The sequence below is a fragment of the Sinocyclocheilus anshuiensis genome, unplaced genomic scaffold (genome assembly GCF_001515605.1).
Source record: "Sinocyclocheilus anshuiensis isolate Anshui unplaced genomic scaffold, SAMN03320099.WGS_v1.1 scaffold328, whole genome shotgun sequence".
In the NCBI taxonomy this organism is placed as follows: Eukaryota; Metazoa; Chordata; class Actinopteri; order Cypriniformes; family Cyprinidae; genus Sinocyclocheilus; species Sinocyclocheilus anshuiensis.
The window spans coordinates 725,981-743,253 of NW_015558621.1; the positions used below are offsets into that span (position 1 = coordinate 725,981).

Consider the following 17,273-nt stretch of genomic DNA (forward strand, 5'->3'; position numbering starts at 1 on the left):
TTTTTAAGGCCTTATATTAGGAAAACGTTATTTAAGACATTTTAAGACTTTTTAAGGACCCGCGGACACCCTGTGTACAAGAAAGTAACAAATAAATAAATAAATAGTTTATACTTATACATATTCTTTTGCAATAATAACAGAAACTCTACAGCTACATATGTTACACTGTGATCACTAAAACTTTATCAACATACTTTTGCATCGGTTGGTATATTTTATTTATTTATTTACAAACACTTTTGCATTGCTTGTAAGGATATGTATACACAGAGTAAAGCCTTACTACTATTAGGGCAGCAGGGAGACCGTGCCAAATTAGACAATTTCAAAGCAGTCCGTTGTAGACATTACTATCCGTCAAGCATGTAACGTTTTTATTGCTTACATAGTGGACTCGCATTTCGGCCTATGAGTATGATCAAATTTGAAGGTGAAGTTTATGAAGGTGAAGTTTTTGACTCACCCTCTCCAGCTCTCTGGGGATCCTCATGCAGGTGTACACCCTTTCCCTCCGCTCAGTGTACTTGGCCTCGTTGTGCTCCAGGAAGTAGCCCCTGGTGAGCTCTGCACACATGAACCTCAGCAGAGACGGCTCGTCAGAGTCATCCGAGTCTGTGGGGTAGAGAGAAAAAAAAGTGTTTCATGCTATTAAATTGATAAGTCAACATTTATAGTGATCAACAGAGTCATTTAGACATTTCTGCAAAAATTGCAAAATGACAAGCATACAGACATCACAATATATCCATAACACAATATATAACACAATATATCCATAACAATTACTTAAACAAACTGGCAAGTGGTAAATAAATCAAGCATGTGAGTTGTGAGAAGATAATGATGATAGACAGGCTAACTATTTAGCCAGTACCTTCTCATTTTGACATTATTGACATCAGCCAATAACTGTGCCCATGTGACCAATTGATTCGGTCAGTGTAAAGTCTGATGGCAGCCTTGTCACTGGACAATAGAAATTTTCTGTTTTCAAATGTCAAATTTTAGAGATTTTTTAAATTTTTTTTTTAGTAAACTTAAAATGTTTTGTTAGTAATTTTGTGATTAAAAACTCTATTTTTAAAGGTTGACTGAACTATCAAATGCAGAAAAAGTTTGCATTACATAAATGAAGCAAAGCCAATTTTAGGCCATAGCAGTTTAAAATAATAAACAGCAAGAACTTACAAAAACTTCAAGTAAAAACATTTTTGATTGTATAGAACTTATTATATTTGGTGAAAGAATTCTTTATACAACAATTCAAAAAATCCCTGAAGCTGGCTGCCTCAAGTTTATGAGTTTTCGGAACTTAAGTTATTTTTTTAGGTGTATTATGTGTAACGTTATACAGTATATCTGTCACATTGATATTTAGGCAGTTGAATTGCTCAACCACTAGAATGCAATTTGCGTTTGCACAGCTGCTATTTCCTGCAACATATTTTGACAGATAAGCAACAACTTTGTGCTAGTTTTGTCACTGCAGTACTTTCTGATTTACGGTAAATACTAGATAGGGGAAGAGCTAGAGATGTCAGCTTTTAAGTGCACATTTCTCTCTGGATGTGTTCCTAACACCATGTTTGGACCAGAACCAGACGTTTAAGAGAAACGAGACCTCAGACGACCCACTCAGGCTTCCCATGAGCACTTTAGACTAGACCTAAAGACTACAAGTGTTTTGATTTCTGATGCATATGTTTAAAATGAATACAACAACATATATCAGTCATTCTTGAGAAGTGGGACAAAACAGGGTGCAAAACTGAAAAAAAAATAAAACCTTGTACTCAAGACAAATGAAACTACATTTATGTATCTTATATGTACTAAGCTACTGAGCTATGCTTTGATACAACCTCAGATGGTGTTGACATATCATGGCTGTGACACAGGAAATATTAACATTAGGACTTAAAATATTCAAAAACTATAAAACTTAGCAGAGCCTGTCTGACACTGATGTACTCTGCAGAGGTGAACTTTGGCGAGGAGGTCCTTTAGAGTGACAGCTGCCCCTGATATTCCCTGATTTTATTACATTTTATTGAATGTCTGACGGTGTCGACGTCAAAAGTTGAAAAGTGGGGACGCAACTTTAAAATCTTATGAAACATGCATGTGTCATTAAAAAAACAACCTTGCTTTGATAGGAAATATTATTAAGTGTTGCTTTTGATAAAACAAGCTATTTTTCATCATTAATTTTTTTTTAATCCATTTTATTGCATATTATGAATGATTGAACCCTTCTCTGTGGACACACTGTTTTAGACGTAGTGAGAGGACATTAAGAAACACAGATTTGGTATAATAATGAGAAAATTAAATTGAAGGTGATAATTGTGTTAAATACATTCTATTCTGTTTTGTCCCATGTCTCAAGAATGACTGATATGCGCCCTGTAAACGACTGCTTAGCAAGAACGCTATCAGAATATTAGCCAAAACAACATTTTATACAATTCAGATGTGGCCACATTAAAGAGACTGGTACATGCATTCGTAAATCCAGGGAAACTTGAAGCCACGTTGGAAGTAAAGGCGAAGGTCAGTTGTCAGATGCTCGCGCTCACCTGAATGCTCGTGCTGGTCGTCTTTAACGGCGGGCTTCTCCTAACATCCGCGTTAGAAATAGTCAGCTTCATGAACTTCACAAGTTTTGCGTAAAACCAAATGATCATGTTCTCAAACATAATTTGAGACTGATCCAAAAGAGCATCTTGTGCTTTATTGGAAACAAGAACATCTGAATGTCAGTAGGTGTTCACATGATTAATGTATTTAGATTAGTAACCTAGAGAGTTCGAAATCTGAAATATGTCATATTAATTTTATCTGTTCAAAAGTTAAGATTTTAGAAAAATGTATATTTCAAATAATTATATATATATAAAAAAAAATCCATAAAAAAAATCCTGGGTGGGGGGGTATATATATATATATATATATATATATACATACACACACAGTGGTGGCCAAGATTTTTAGAACACTAGTATTTTCACCAACTAAACAATGGTTTTAAGTCAGTTATTTCTATCTTTTGCTGTAGTGTGCCAGTAGGAAATATCAGTTTACATTTACAAACAGACAAACTGAGACAGACTAAATCAAACGTCACCAACCTGCAAAGCTACCTGAGAAACTATGCGCAAGCGCACCTAGAGCAGAAGCTGTTTTAAACACAAAGGATGGTCACACCAAATGTTGATTTAATTTAGTTAATAGAAGTTAATTGATAAAGAAAATCTAATTAGCCAAACAACATTTGAAACTTAGATGTGGCCACATTAAAGAAGAGACTGGCACGTGCATTCGTAAAATCAGGTAAGTTAAACTTGAAGCCACGTTGGAAGCAAAGACAAAGGTCAGTTGTCAGATGCTCGAGCTCACCTGAATGCTCGTGCTGCTCGTCTTTAACGGCGGGCTTCTCATAACATCCGAGAGTTTCCGTCATTTTCGCCGCCGACCCAAAGACGTCTGTCTTCCTCGATATGGCTGCAGCAGCCCAGGGACATTTTACCCCTTTGTGATCATAATTTTCGGGATCTTTTTCGTCTGACACCCCGCCGCCACACATCGAATCCGCCATCTTCGCTGTGGCGTCATCACACCACACACGTGATGTTGATAAACAGTACACTGTTGCGATCAAATAAACTATGCAGCAGGTTATAGTAGAAATGATGTACATAAATAATTTAGAATTTTTGAATTCCAAGTAGTTTTCTTTAAAAAAAATAAATATTATAGTATATTTACGTATATTTTAATTGAAAATTAAAAATGCGTACATTGAAAAACCTGTTTATTTTTGACAGCATCCTCATCTTACAGCATTTTTACACAAGTGCCTAAAACTTTTAACAGTACAGTAGCTTTGCAGGGAGGTCTCTTGAAGCATCTTGGAGACGTTGCCACAGTTCTTCTGGATTGAGTCTGTCTCGGTTTGTTCTGTTTCTTCATGTCATTCCAGACAGACTGGATGATGATGAGATCAGATCTCTGTGTGGAGCACTGACTCCTTGTGCAAACAAAAATCTCACTGCATTATTACAATTACTGGCAAAATGAATGTTTGGAAATGTAAACTGATATTTCCTACTCACACCCTACAGCAAAAGATAGAAATAACTGACTTAAAACCATTGTTTAGCTAGTGAAAATACTAGTGTTCTAATAATCTTGGCCACCACTGTATAAATATATATACCATATAAATATATAACATATCTAAATATACAAAATAACACAAGCAAGAAATGCGTAATATAAAACATCTAAATATACAAAATAATGCAAGCAAGAAATGCATAATATTGAACACAGGGTGGCGCTGTGGAAATGTGCAAAGTAAAACTTGAGTAAGAGGGAGCAGAAATATCGCGGCAAAAAGTTTTGTAAGCACAATTTATTGGCACACAAAATGGCAAAGCATACATACAAGACTTTGGATATGACACAAAAAACAGCTCTGCTAAATATTTTACAAACTGTGCAGAGTTTCAGTAATACAAGGTTTAAACAGTGGGTGGCTGATATTGTGTCTTGTCATTTTGTTGGTTTTGGAAATATCTTAGGCTTTGCGTTAATATTCAGGAAATATGCTTTGTAATGACAAAACACAGGAACAAAGAAACTGATTAATTAAAAAAGATATTTGGCTGTTTGTCATCATCATCATCACTGTAATATTATTTTCAATCATTAAAGCACACCACAACTCTTAAAGGGCCTTTAAGAAACGTTTTCAAATCCAGTGGACAGTATATGAAAAAAATGTTGTAAAAACAGTGTGTCTCTAGCTACAGAAATGACATAAAGCTGTATAAACCTGTTCACATAGAAGGGCATTCATTGCATTGTTTAGAATGATGAATTTTAGATAAAAAGGATGTTTTCCTTTTAAAAGTAGGGTGAAGCTATACATGATGAATGTTATTTAAACTCATACAAAGCTAATGAACAGTATATTTGTGACTGGATTTACAGTAAGCTATATTTAATGTTCTCATTTCTCAGTATGGTGTTCATTCCTGAGTATGAAATTATCTGTTATTATCAGAAAAAAAAAAAAAGTCAAACAACAAGTAGTAAACGTCAAAACAGCTGCCGTTTACATCAAGGTCTGATGACTTCAGTGACATCAGATGAAGCAGAATGCATTTTTATTTTCAAAGTCACAACCCTGGTTACTGTGCTTCCAAATTGATTACCAAAGTCCAACATGACCTCAAAAGTCTGGAAATAAACATATTACCGATTTCAAAATTTCATGCAGAAACATATCATATTCCATTCTGAAAATAAGTCAATACAGGGAGAGCGGCGAAAGATGGACAAATATGCTTTTCATATGTGCTTGCCTGTCCATAAATAAGCCCCTAATCCCTATGGTACAGTACAATGAGAATACAGAAAAATCACAAATGATTGAAATAACACACTGACTCAGAAATCAAATAGGAATTTTTGAATTAAAGTACAATCTGTAAATGGCTACTGGCAATGTTTTTTTGTTTGTTTTCAATGCAAGCTGTCTTTGTTAATGCAGTCAGTTGTGTTGAAGGAACGCAAGGCGGTTCACTTTTAATTGAAAGCAGAGAGAAAAAGACAATAGCCAAACGAATTTCCAATAAAAATGCAAATGTTCAGGGATTGGTCTCAGTGGGTGCCTCTGCAGTTCCAGTCTCCAGTGAGAAGGCAGTCAACATGACCGTCTCTTCAGCGATTGGTTGATATCGAGTGTGGTTGCCAGCTGGAGTCACTATGGAGATGTGTGATGAACTGTGAGACAGGTAGCTTTTTTACATTGATTATTGGGCTAAAGTTGTCCCAAATTCAGGTCTCTGTTAATTCAGATTGCTCACTCAGCCTCGATAAAATCAAGTTCCTCCAAAAGTCACATTTGTCACGATGCTTTGTAGCCTAGCTAGATGATTTCGAAAAAATCCAGTGAGCAAATATTGCTGCCAAAGTTTGGTCTGTGAAGTTCTTAAATGTTACCCCAAATAAGAAGTGGAACCATCAGTTTCTGGTGAAAATGGATGACATCATTGACACCATGACTTGGGATTTACATAATCGAGGGTAAAAAGTGAGGTCAGAGAGAAAGCATTGCGCATGTTGTCTCCTACTGAGAGGGCTGCGAGGCTGTACTCTCTGGCTTACTGTCTTGTCCTGTGGGCGGCTTGCTGTTCCAGGGAGCGTTGTTGCCGAGCGCCGGCGAGCTTGTGAAGTCGTCGTCATCGTCCAGGCCGTTGGTGGCGTCGTATTGTGTGTTTTCTAGCCGAGTGATCAGACGCTCGTCCTCATCGCCAAACTCCCCGCCCATCAGAGTGGGCTCACCTACCACCATCACATCCTGCAATACATACAGTTAGACAGTCAAACACCTAAGAAAAAAACAACAATATAAGGCAGGTTTCATATATATGAAGAGACTTTGGGTGCAGATGAAGACAAAACAGTCCAACCAGACCCAGACATACGTTGGATGGTGAAGGACCGGTTTGTGGTTTGAAATCCCTAACCTTGAATTTAGCAAGCACCAGTAAAAATGTTTAAATGTGGGGTCGGGTAAATCATTTGTATTCATATTAAGATATTTGTAAATATATTTATATACATTATTTGTAATGCTCATTATTTTAAGTTAAAAGTATATAAATATATTTATTTATAAAATATTATATTAAAAATATACATAATTAAAATATAGTATCTAAAATTAGATGTGAATAATTATTGTGTGATAAGTTAGAACTTTTTTAAATTATTTAAAAAAATAATCAAAAATGTCAAAAAATATTATATTATATAAAAATATATGACATTAAAATGTAATATATAAAAATAGATGTGATTAATTGTGATTACATTGTGTGATTAGGTACAATTAACTTTTTAAATAGACTTTTAATGTGTTAAAATAATGTATATAAACATATTTATAAAAATGTTGTAATATATTAAATAATATAAAAAACTGATGTTATTGTGATTAAATTGTGATGAGTTACAATGTTTAAATTGTATTTTAATGTGTTAAAATAATGTATATAAATATGTTCATTTATCAAATATATCTTAAATTAAAATATAATACATGAGATAGATGTGATTCATTATGTCAAGATGTGATAATTGCAATCAATTGTGTGATTAATTAGTTACAATATCGTATCTGGAGCTTTGTTAAAGTGCAGTCTTTTTTCTTTCTCTAGCTGAATTCTCAGGCTCAACTGATCAGTTAACTGGAGCACACGCTTCGCTGATCATGTGTGTCGACACACTACGGCATGGGAGCTCTTTATCTTTATCTCTCTGTATACTCTTCTTCTAGCTCCCATTCTATGTACGATTGCCAACTGTCCCATACAGAATTGGCCCGTATTTAAGGGAACGGAATATTAGATCCATATTTGATCCTTATGGGACAGAACTACATCAGCATGCATAAGTTGGGAGCACACAATCCACATGCGTGAGCAAACACAGATGAGACACATGGATGGAAACTCAAACACTATTTTCTTTATGAGAGTGTTCAACAGATCATTTTGCTGCCCAGCTTTAGCATCAAGTGAATTTGCATTTAGCACGGTTATAGACTGCATTAATATCTGTTTTTCTGAGACATGAATGTGGCCAAGTGTAAATGAAATGTGCATATCCAATCAGACAGCAATCTAACTGATCAAGATGCAAGAAGTGACTAAAAATAAATAGGCTGACAAAATTACTGCATCAAGAAAAAAGTACATTTGAGCAGTGAACAAGAAAAGTATTAATACATTATTTTTAACACTTTTATTTGTTATATTTTTGCACTTTGTACTACTCATCAGAATGTTTTGGATAAAAGCAGAGACAATTTGTGCGCTTTCAGCTTCTTGTGCATTTATTCCACTGGATGTGTTGCTTTATTTAAAATGTCTAAAATAAAAAAGCATTCAAAAGCTGAGTATGTTTATAATGAAATATTTATGCACAGTCAAATTCTTTAGTGTTATACTGTAAATTGGCAGAGGTTAAACTGAAATGTGTAGTAGTGTGTGACACTTTAGTATGACATTAAAATTAATTGAATTTTTTTAAATAACAGACACAATGAAATTGAATGTCAGTGAGACAAAATTAATGTGATTGCATCATAAATTCATTTTAGCACTTCATTTATTATTTTGCCTAAATTAAATAGCAAATGTGCAAATCAAGAAACTGTGAGTAGCCCAGTAACACTTTACAATAAGTTTCAATACATAACTTTAGTTTCTGGAAGCCTTTATAGACTTTAGTATGGTAAAAAAAAACAAAAAAACTATGGAAGTCAATGGCTACCAGCAACTGTTTGGTTATACATTTTAAACCACACATATATTAACAATAACATATTTATAAATTACCATTAGATTAATGAAGCCTGTAAAAAGTAGTTAATGATACCTAATGCATTAACTATTGTTAACCAACTGAACATTAAACAAAGTGTTTGTGTATTTACCGTCCCTTATTTTCCTGTTCATTCTCCAGGTTACTAGCTATGAGACTCCTTGCACCCTTCACACTACTGGACCTGCGCTCTCTGCATATCCTATCTCTTGATTCAGCTCTTTTACTGTTTTTTTATTTTCATTTCTGTTTATGTGAGCGCTGACTCTCCTGTCGTCTCGTGAGAGCTTTGGCTGAGACCCCAGAGTCACTGTCAGTCCTTCCCACCCCTCTGCTTCTTAATTACTCTCATTCATTAAGGTGGGCTTTTTGACTAAATAACAATATCCACACACTGATTTGTCAATTTGCATAGCTAATTAAGTCATTAGCTGAAATGTTACCGATTAGAAAAAAACGAACACCGCTTGCCAATGAGCCTTGAATTTGCCATCTGTTTTTGAAAGGCAACTGTCGCCCTGCAGTCTGGGTGTTAAACCGGGGGCCAGGATCACAAACGTTAGCACACACACATACAGACGCGCTCACGCAACCTACAGGTTTCCAGCTGGTGGTTTGACGGAGAGCTCTAATTGCTATCAAATGGAAAGGCTGTCCAGTGCTCTTGTCTAATTAGATGTAGCCTGTGGCTAAACCCACAGCAAAACAAACCGACTACCTGCCGCCCACAACGACTGGCTCTGCATCCACCTCCATCTGAGCTTGAGGAGCACAGAAAGCCCTCATTTGAGCTGGACATTGTTTAAGACTTGAGAAGATGTGCAAATCCAGGCACGTTACACATGCATGACTGACCAACTTGTCATTATACTACAGAAATTTTAATTCTAGCCCAAAAACATAACCACAAGGGGGCACTGTAGTAATACTGTTGAACACAAGAACCCCCTCTCCCCAAAACCTGGTGGTCATATGATCAGCTTATTGTGATTGGGCTCACGTAGGAGGCCGATCAGGCAGCATGCGATGACTGCACAGACAAAGCCAAGTGGCCACGCTACATATGTAAGCAGCGTGTTCCTCTCCGCGACGCACGGCGACATTGCTTACAATGAAGCTTGCTGCTTTCGAATGGGGAGTAAAATGACAAGTGTTGTGACACACACACACACACACACACACACACACACACACACACACAGAGAGGATCTATATGATAATGAGCGCTGGCACAGAGCCAGTTGCTCACACCAACAATTTTCTCTCTGCTTGTGTGAATGTGTCTGGTGCCCTCAGAGTGATGGACGTTGACTAGATACAAGCAGGACAAAATATATGCAATTAGAGTTCCATATACGGAGAGACAAATTTTCCCGAGAGAGAAGAAAAAATTTGTAAATAAAATATTTAATTTCAGCAGATATGTACATATATATCATTTTATACGGCCATATACATGAATATATGATATAATTAAATGGAGTAATTTAATTTAAATAAGCTAATTTCAAATAAAATACATTTTCATATCATTAAAAAAATATATATATAAATATTGGATTATAAAAAAGAAATTTTAATTAAAAAAAAAATATTTTTTATTTTTTTAAGTATTTCAAATAAAATACATTTTCATATCATTAAAAAAATATATATATAAATATTGGATTATAAAAAAGAAATTTTAATTAAAAAAAAATTTTATTTTTATTTTTTTAAGTACTAAAACTAAAACTGTAATAAAAAATTGAACCTATATATATAAATGATAAATGAAAATAGAAAGCTAATGAATATTATAATAGTATATATGATACTAAAATAACCATGATACAGATATATGATATAACTTTATTATAATTCTGTTTTCATATTTTATATCAAATGTTTTTGAATTTTATAATGATATTAAAAAATATGTATCAGATATTGAATAAAAACACTATGTTTGATCGCTATTAAAAGCTGAGCTGAAAGAAAAAAGTTAAAATAAAGGGTTGATGCAATTTTTTAAAAACAATTTTGTAAAAAAGAAAAAAAAATGAAACCCACATTTTTTATAGCAATGTTTAGGTCGTGTCACCAGAGCATGTAAACAAACAGCTCTGGGTTTGACAGACTGAGCTGGAACACGTGACCGTCTCTCCTCTCTAATCTTCTCTATGGCATTCATGTATCCAATTGTCCCTGAACTCCAGGGGAAAAGCCACGCACTACAAATCCCATCATCCATCTGCAAACAAATTTACCGCCTCACAATACCACTCCCCAAAAACAGCTTCAGCACTCCTACGCTGTGTGTTTGACCCTGTAGTCAGTGTGCGAACTGGGAGAACACATCGACCGCCAGAGTAATGCCTGTAGAGGAAGCCTAGGGGATAAAGAGGCACTCTGGGATAAATGCCTCTGAATTGGGGTTAAACACTGTAAGTGGGTAATATAGGAATTGAAAATGAGGGCTAAGGAGTCTCTCTCTGTGAAGGTGCAGAGAGAGAGTATTTACTTTGGCATTGGGATTGAATGTGCTTTATATTTGTGTCACGGCCCAAAAAACTGACACAACATTGCTATAACGTGTCATAACAGCACTTTGATGTGTCATTAGTGGTGAGAGACACAGATTTACATTTACATTTAACCATTTAGCAAATGAGGAGAACAATAGAAGCAATCAGACGAACGAGAGAGCAACAGTATACAAGTGCCATGACAAGTCTCAGTTAGTCTAGCACAGTACACATAGCTAGGTTTTTTTTTTCAATATAATGGAATAGAATAGAACAGAATAGAATAGGTAAGTGCTAGTATTAGCTTGTCAGGTGCTGGTAAAGGGATAGTTCACCCAGAAAAATTAAAATTCTGTAATTTAATCACAAACTTGTCACACCAAACCTGTATGAGTTTCTTTTCTTTATGGAACACAAAAAGAGAAATTCTGTTTGTACTTGTCAATCTTTTCAACACAATTACAATGAACAGGGAATGGTGCTTTTTCAAGCTTCAAAAAGGGTGTTTAAGCAGCACATTATAAAAATATCGTAAAAGTGGTCCATACGATACATTCTCTACAAGTCTTTGGAAGCTATACGGTAGTTTTGTTTGAAGAACAGACTAAAATTTAAGTCATTATTCAATAATAATCCTATTCAGTTGACTCTTAACCAATGCAAACAAATCATTCAATCTAGTTTTGTAAAATGAATCAGACGATTTACTGAAAAGATTTGGCTCAAAAGAATGATTCGTAATGAATCAGATATTCTGTTAAACTGTCAGATGATTTATACAGTGCACAAGTTTTGTATGATAATTTTGTGGGGCTTTTTTTGTCATTTTGGAGATTGACAGCCATTTGTTTTCATTATTTGCTTGATGCAAATAAATTTTCTTCAAAAAATAATCTTTTGTGTTGCATGACAAAAAGAGAGTCATATGGGTTTGGAACAACATGAGAGTGAGTAAAAACGACAAAACTTTTTCATTATTGAAGGAACCCTTCCTAAGCACAGGTCACAGGGATATGATTGAATAAGCTCTTGTCACACAGCTATTGCTGTGAATCAAAACTACAGCGCCTCTTTATATGTGTTTTGACAGCATAATCATATCCTTAGGACAGCAATCTGAGCAAAATTGTCTTGGTTACAATGTGTGTACTGTATATGTGTGTGCAAAGAAGAAGATTTGATGCTTACAGGTACCTGGCTGGTCAGATTGAAGTTGTTGGCAGGGCTGCGTTTCTTGCCGCCAGCGCTGTTGCCAAGGCTACTGTTAGACGCATTGCTGGCGGAGTTCTTCCTCTTTCTTCTCTTGGTCGTGGTCTGTCGAGTGGGCTCTGCTCTCCACAAAACGCACAAGCAGGCAGGCAGACACACACACACACACACACACACACACACACACACACAGAACAAAAGTATTAATAAAACAAAAAAACACACATCCACACTCACGAACATGCCACAGTGCATGCACACAGAGGAAGAAAAAAGACTTTTCCAACATATACAAACACATATGGGTGATTACACAGGGAAAGATAAAGAAATGCATCATGCTTTTTCTATTTTTTTCTGAGAGCGAGAGAATCAAAGAGCATTTAAACATCTCCCAAGACATGCACTAGTAAGAGAGAACCTCTGCTTTCATTTGCATAAATGCTCAAGCAGCGTGCACACTGCAGTCTCTGCAGCCAGCCATGCATGCATACTTATATTATTAATGTACAAATGCTGTTTAATTTCAATAAATAGCACTAACACTATCATTAAAATGTGTTTTCTAATTCATTTTTGGAGGATAAATCCTTAAAAAAACTTTTAATAAATAAACTAAACAATTTTGATTATGTTTTAGCAAATATAACTTTTTTTTTAAACAAATTGTCTATTTTGAGTGACTACTGAAATATCCTCCTGTAATATCTCTCTTTTTATGCTCAGCATTCATGGTTCACACAGAGAGAAAATGTATTTCATGGGTTTCAATTTAGACACAGAATGTAGTTTGCCTATTAGAAGATGATTCAGAAGATGAGACGAGTACCTTTTTTGTGATTTGAGGGGAAAATTTCCGTCTTGAAGTTCTGTGGATGTCCAGCTGAAATCATATCCAAAGCAAGATTTATTTTCCAGATAATACTTATGAAAAATGAAGCTGTTATGTATATCTAAGAGCAGAAGACATATGCAAATGTAAACTGCAAGACTGCAGCCTTGCTGTCAACAGCAGAAATTTTTGAAATATGCATTGCAAAATCTGTGGGTCTCATTTGCTAATCATACAAACACACATATTTGTGCACAAACCCTGTGTGAACACTTCTTGCAGAAATCACTATCGTAAATTAGATAATTTTTGCTTTATACTCTACTGCTTAAATGTTTGGGGTCAGTCGACTTTTAATTTTTTGAAAGAAATTAATAATTAAGCAAGGATACATTAATAAACAAACATGACAGTAATGAAAGGTGATCATTATGAAAAATGTTTATTGTATTTCAACTGCTTTTGTGTATGAATGAATGAGACTCAGTATGCCTAAATGTTAAAATCGACTGAAAAATAATAGTTTGTTAATGTTGTAAAAACTGTACAGCCATGAATTGTTATTTTATTGATTTAATTTTAGTATAACAATCAACATATTTGACACATCGTTAGTCATTACTGATGCCTGAAAATTAAATACATTTTCGAGGTTCTTACTAACCACACCCAGGGGATGTTTCTACATTGTTTGTACATTACAGATTTAACATAAAGTCAAATACAATAATAAACAGACTGTACAAGGAAATCTGTTTTGATTTTCTGGAGAAGAACCTGTATGTTTATCAGTGCGAGTGTGTGAATGACGTACTAAAATGCCCTTGTTTCCACAGATACACATACTGTATACACGTGAAAAAAGGGGCAAAAATACTTATCAGCATATAAAGGCAACCTTCTTTCCTTCCTGTTCTGAACACAAACGCTCTCCAGATTTCAAAAGAATGGGAGGAAAGAGGGAAGCACAGCTAATAAGGAAACGACAATTACAGAAGATCCACTTGGATACGGACTGTGAGAAGGCCGGTGCTGATGCCTGGACGGGGGTCATACAGGGTTTCACCCACAGGGAGCGGATGGAGGATGTGTTTCAGTCTCATACATGTCATGTTGTCACTGTTTAAATCATATTGCATATGTAAACCCGTCATGTGATCTAAAGACAAGTCTAAATCATTATTATTGATTGATTTGACCCCCTGAGGAACCTACAGAGACATCAAAAGCTGGAGATATCCACTGATGTCTAATCCTTACTGACACATACTACCAAATGAGAGTTTTTAGAAAGGATAAGTGAAAAAAGAGAACAGCTACTCTAAAAATGCACAAACTGACATGTGACCGCCCTGTTTCTATTAGATACACTACCAGCCCCAAAACTATATGGACACTTACATTTGCCACACATCACTGCTAAACTGCAGCTGAAATTTTTCAACAGAAATGGGCACTAGCTCAAACATATTGACCTAAAATAACTTAAATGTACCTATGTATGAATCCAGCAGACAAAGTAACAGAATATAGTGTAATCTTTGAAGTGTAATTGTGTCTTAATTTTCATTTGATTTATTTACTTTTTCCTTCTACTGTCTTTCATTTAATGTTTAATCAGATGCTAATTTTAGCACTTGTTAACAACAGCTGTCAGGGTTTTTATGTATTATTATTGCTATTTATTTTTATTTTAATGTCTAATTGTCTTTTATATATACTGTGTGTGTATATATATATATTTTACATATTACATAAATATGTTGCGCTCATAAATTTGCAGAATATGCAAAATATGAATAATTTTAACAAAATAAGAGGGGTCATGAAAATGGCATGTTATTGTTTATTTAATACTGTCCTGAATAAGCTATTTCACATAACAGATGTATATATATTCTCCACAAGACAAAATAATAACTGAATTTATAAAAATGACCCCGTTTACATACCCTTAAATCTTAATACTGTGTGTCGTTTCCTGGATGGTCACACGACTGTCTTTCTGTTTTGTGATAGTTGTTCATGAGTCCCTTGTTGGTCCTGAGCTGTTCAACAGTGACTTTATGATTTTTAAATCCATCTTTTCACATGGAGGACAATTAGGGGGCAACACAATGCATTAAGAGCTGGGGTTGTAAACTTTTTGAATTGGATGATCAGGGTAAATTGTACTTATTTTGTCTTCTGGGAAACATTTAAGTATTTATGTAGCTTCTTAAGTGCAATACCAAATGAAAAACAAAATGATCTTAAAACAAATAATGTATAATGCAAATAATGCAAATTAATGCATTGTGTTGCCTTCTTGAGCATCAGTAAATGTTTCCACCTTTTGTAATAGCTGTGTATGAGTCCCTCAATTGCCCTCAGTCTGAAAAGATGGATGTCAAAATCATACAGTCACTGTTGGAAAGGGTTCAAATATGCAGAAGATGCTGGAAAACCAAAGAATGTGCAGGAGCTGGGGGATTTTTCTGAAGAACAGCAGGCAGTTGAACTGCTCAAGACCAACAAGGGACTCATGAACAACTATCACAAAATATAAAAACAGTAGTGGATCATCCAGGAAACAACAGAGATTACTAAAATTCAAGGATATGTAAACTTTTGAACGGGGTCATTTTTTATGAATTCAGTTATTATTTTGTCTTATTGATTATATATAAACATCTGTTATGTGAAATAGCTTATTCAGGAGAGTACTAAATAAAAATAACATGCAATTTTCATGATCCCTCTTATTTAGTTAAAATTATTAACATATTTGCATATTCTGCAAGGGGTATGTAATCTTATGAGCACAACTGTAAGTATCTGAATATTTTATTAATTATATTATATTTATATTATTTTATTATTTGTTTATGTTATATTTATATTACCATTATCATGCACTTTTTTGATTAACAACTTTGCAGATTGTTTTCATTTAAGGATAGCTATGTTATAAACTGCAAAAGAGATATTTTTCAAAAACCCATATGACCTGCTCTTTAAGTGTCCAAATACATTTTGGGGTCACTGTAAAGTTTGCAGGTCTGTTCTAGTCCACCTAAGACTGTAAAACCACAGAATTCCCACTCTTTTTCCCTGATAGGTCCCACCGAAGTGCTGAATTAGAGCATATTTCCCCAAAGACCACAGCGTTAAACACACACATCTGTAAAGATCTGATAGAGCACAAATTGCTGCCGTTAGGAGCGTCCTGTAATACAGATGACCGTGATTTGCTGTTACCTGGAGGGGCCACCATTCTTTGCCACTTCTGGAACAGACAGGTCTTTAGACAGTCTCTCGGGCTGAGGTTGTAGGTCTTGTGTCGGGACATTAGCTCTTGCATCGGCTCCAGAATGACACACAACTAAAAGAAACACACACAAGAAAATAGGGCTGGGTAAAAAATATTGATATCTCGATTATAATCGATTCTCAGTTTTACAAAACCATATCGATTCTTAAATCCCAAGAATCAATTTGTCTAAGTCTAGCCTGTTTTCAGTTAATGGACAGAATGTTGAAGGGCACTTCCCATCCAATAAATCGCAATAGCCTAAGCATTGTGCTTTGGTACTTTTAATAAGAAAAAAGTCTCAGATTTCAAATTCTGTCCATTGTATTGCAGTATTTAAACAATAAATGGCGTTTTGGCGCTGTTTTGTGGAGTGATTGCTGTAGCGTGGCGCACCGCCGCCTCAGTTCAATAAAAGCGGCAGCGCAAACTGATCATCTCCTCCACATTAATACCAGTTTCAGCACAAAATAATCATGACTAAACATCCGAAGGTAAGTTAAAAGAAAGAGTACAACTTTACAATCCGTATCTTGTCTCATGTATTCGCTCAATCAGTGTTTCAGCTGCGCAAAGACGTCAATATAACGGCTTGTAAACAATGTCACGTAACTTCACATTTACCTCAGAAAAAACATATTCGGTGACCATAAACTCATTAGTCAGATAGAAAAATAAACTGTAGAGAGGAGCATTTTGCTAAAAAAACACTATATAGTATTCATTATAACTTTTACTGTTTAATTTATATATTTTTATGATAGCCACCATTTAAATGTTTATAAAAAAACTGAAGTATAAATATTATTATGTAATTGTAACTTTAATTATAAAAACTTCATTAAGTGTAATTGAAGCAGTTGTATAGCCTAAAAAATCTGTCAGTTTTAACCTTCAATATTATAGTAATGTAGTACCAACTGACTCTCATGTATATTTTACAGCATTAGTTAAGTGTTATTTTTCCTTGAGAAAATTTTGTATGTGTACCAGATATATATCCAAAATAATTGATATTGATTTGAATTGG

At 34.8% G+C, this 17,273-nt stretch overlaps 2 protein-coding genes across 7 annotated transcripts in view; both read right to left on the reverse strand.

Moving 5' to 3' along the window:
* LOC107680612 (transmembrane anterior posterior transformation protein 1 homolog) overlaps window positions 1–3,635 on the reverse strand; it is a 19,461-nt gene extending 15,826 nt beyond the window's left edge. For 2 of the 3 annotated variants that reach the window (XM_016476574.1, XM_016476572.1), the window contains exons 1-2: window positions 3,403–3,635; window positions 467–615 (exon numbers count right to left, since the gene is read on the reverse strand). In XM_016476574.1, the coding sequence (XP_016332060.1) occupies window positions 467–615; window positions 3,403–3,601 (348 nt within the window). In that variant the 5' untranslated portion in view covers window positions 3,602–3,635. Of the gene's footprint in view, window positions 1–466; window positions 616–2,582; window positions 2,632–3,402 lie in introns of those variants that run through there. The other variant, XM_016476575.1, reaches the window with a different exon arrangement.
* A 1,958-nt stretch (window positions 3,636–5,593) lies between these two features.
* The window catches only part of ldb2a (LIM domain binding 2a), a 56,918-nt gene continuing 45,238 nt past the window's right edge, over window positions 5,594–17,273 (reverse strand). For 2 of the 4 annotated variants that reach the window (XM_016476579.1, XM_016476576.1), the window contains 4 exons: window positions 16,192–16,315; window positions 12,949–13,002; window positions 12,099–12,238; window positions 5,594–6,373 (listed from right to left, as the gene is read on the reverse strand). In XM_016476579.1, the coding sequence (XP_016332065.1) occupies window positions 6,143–6,373; window positions 12,099–12,238; window positions 12,949–13,002; window positions 16,192–16,315 (549 nt within the window). In that variant the 3' untranslated portion in view covers window positions 5,594–6,142. The remainder of the gene's footprint in view (window positions 6,374–12,098; window positions 12,239–12,948; window positions 13,003–16,191; window positions 16,316–17,273) is intronic. The other 2 variants (XM_016476577.1, XM_016476578.1) reach the window with 2 other exon arrangements.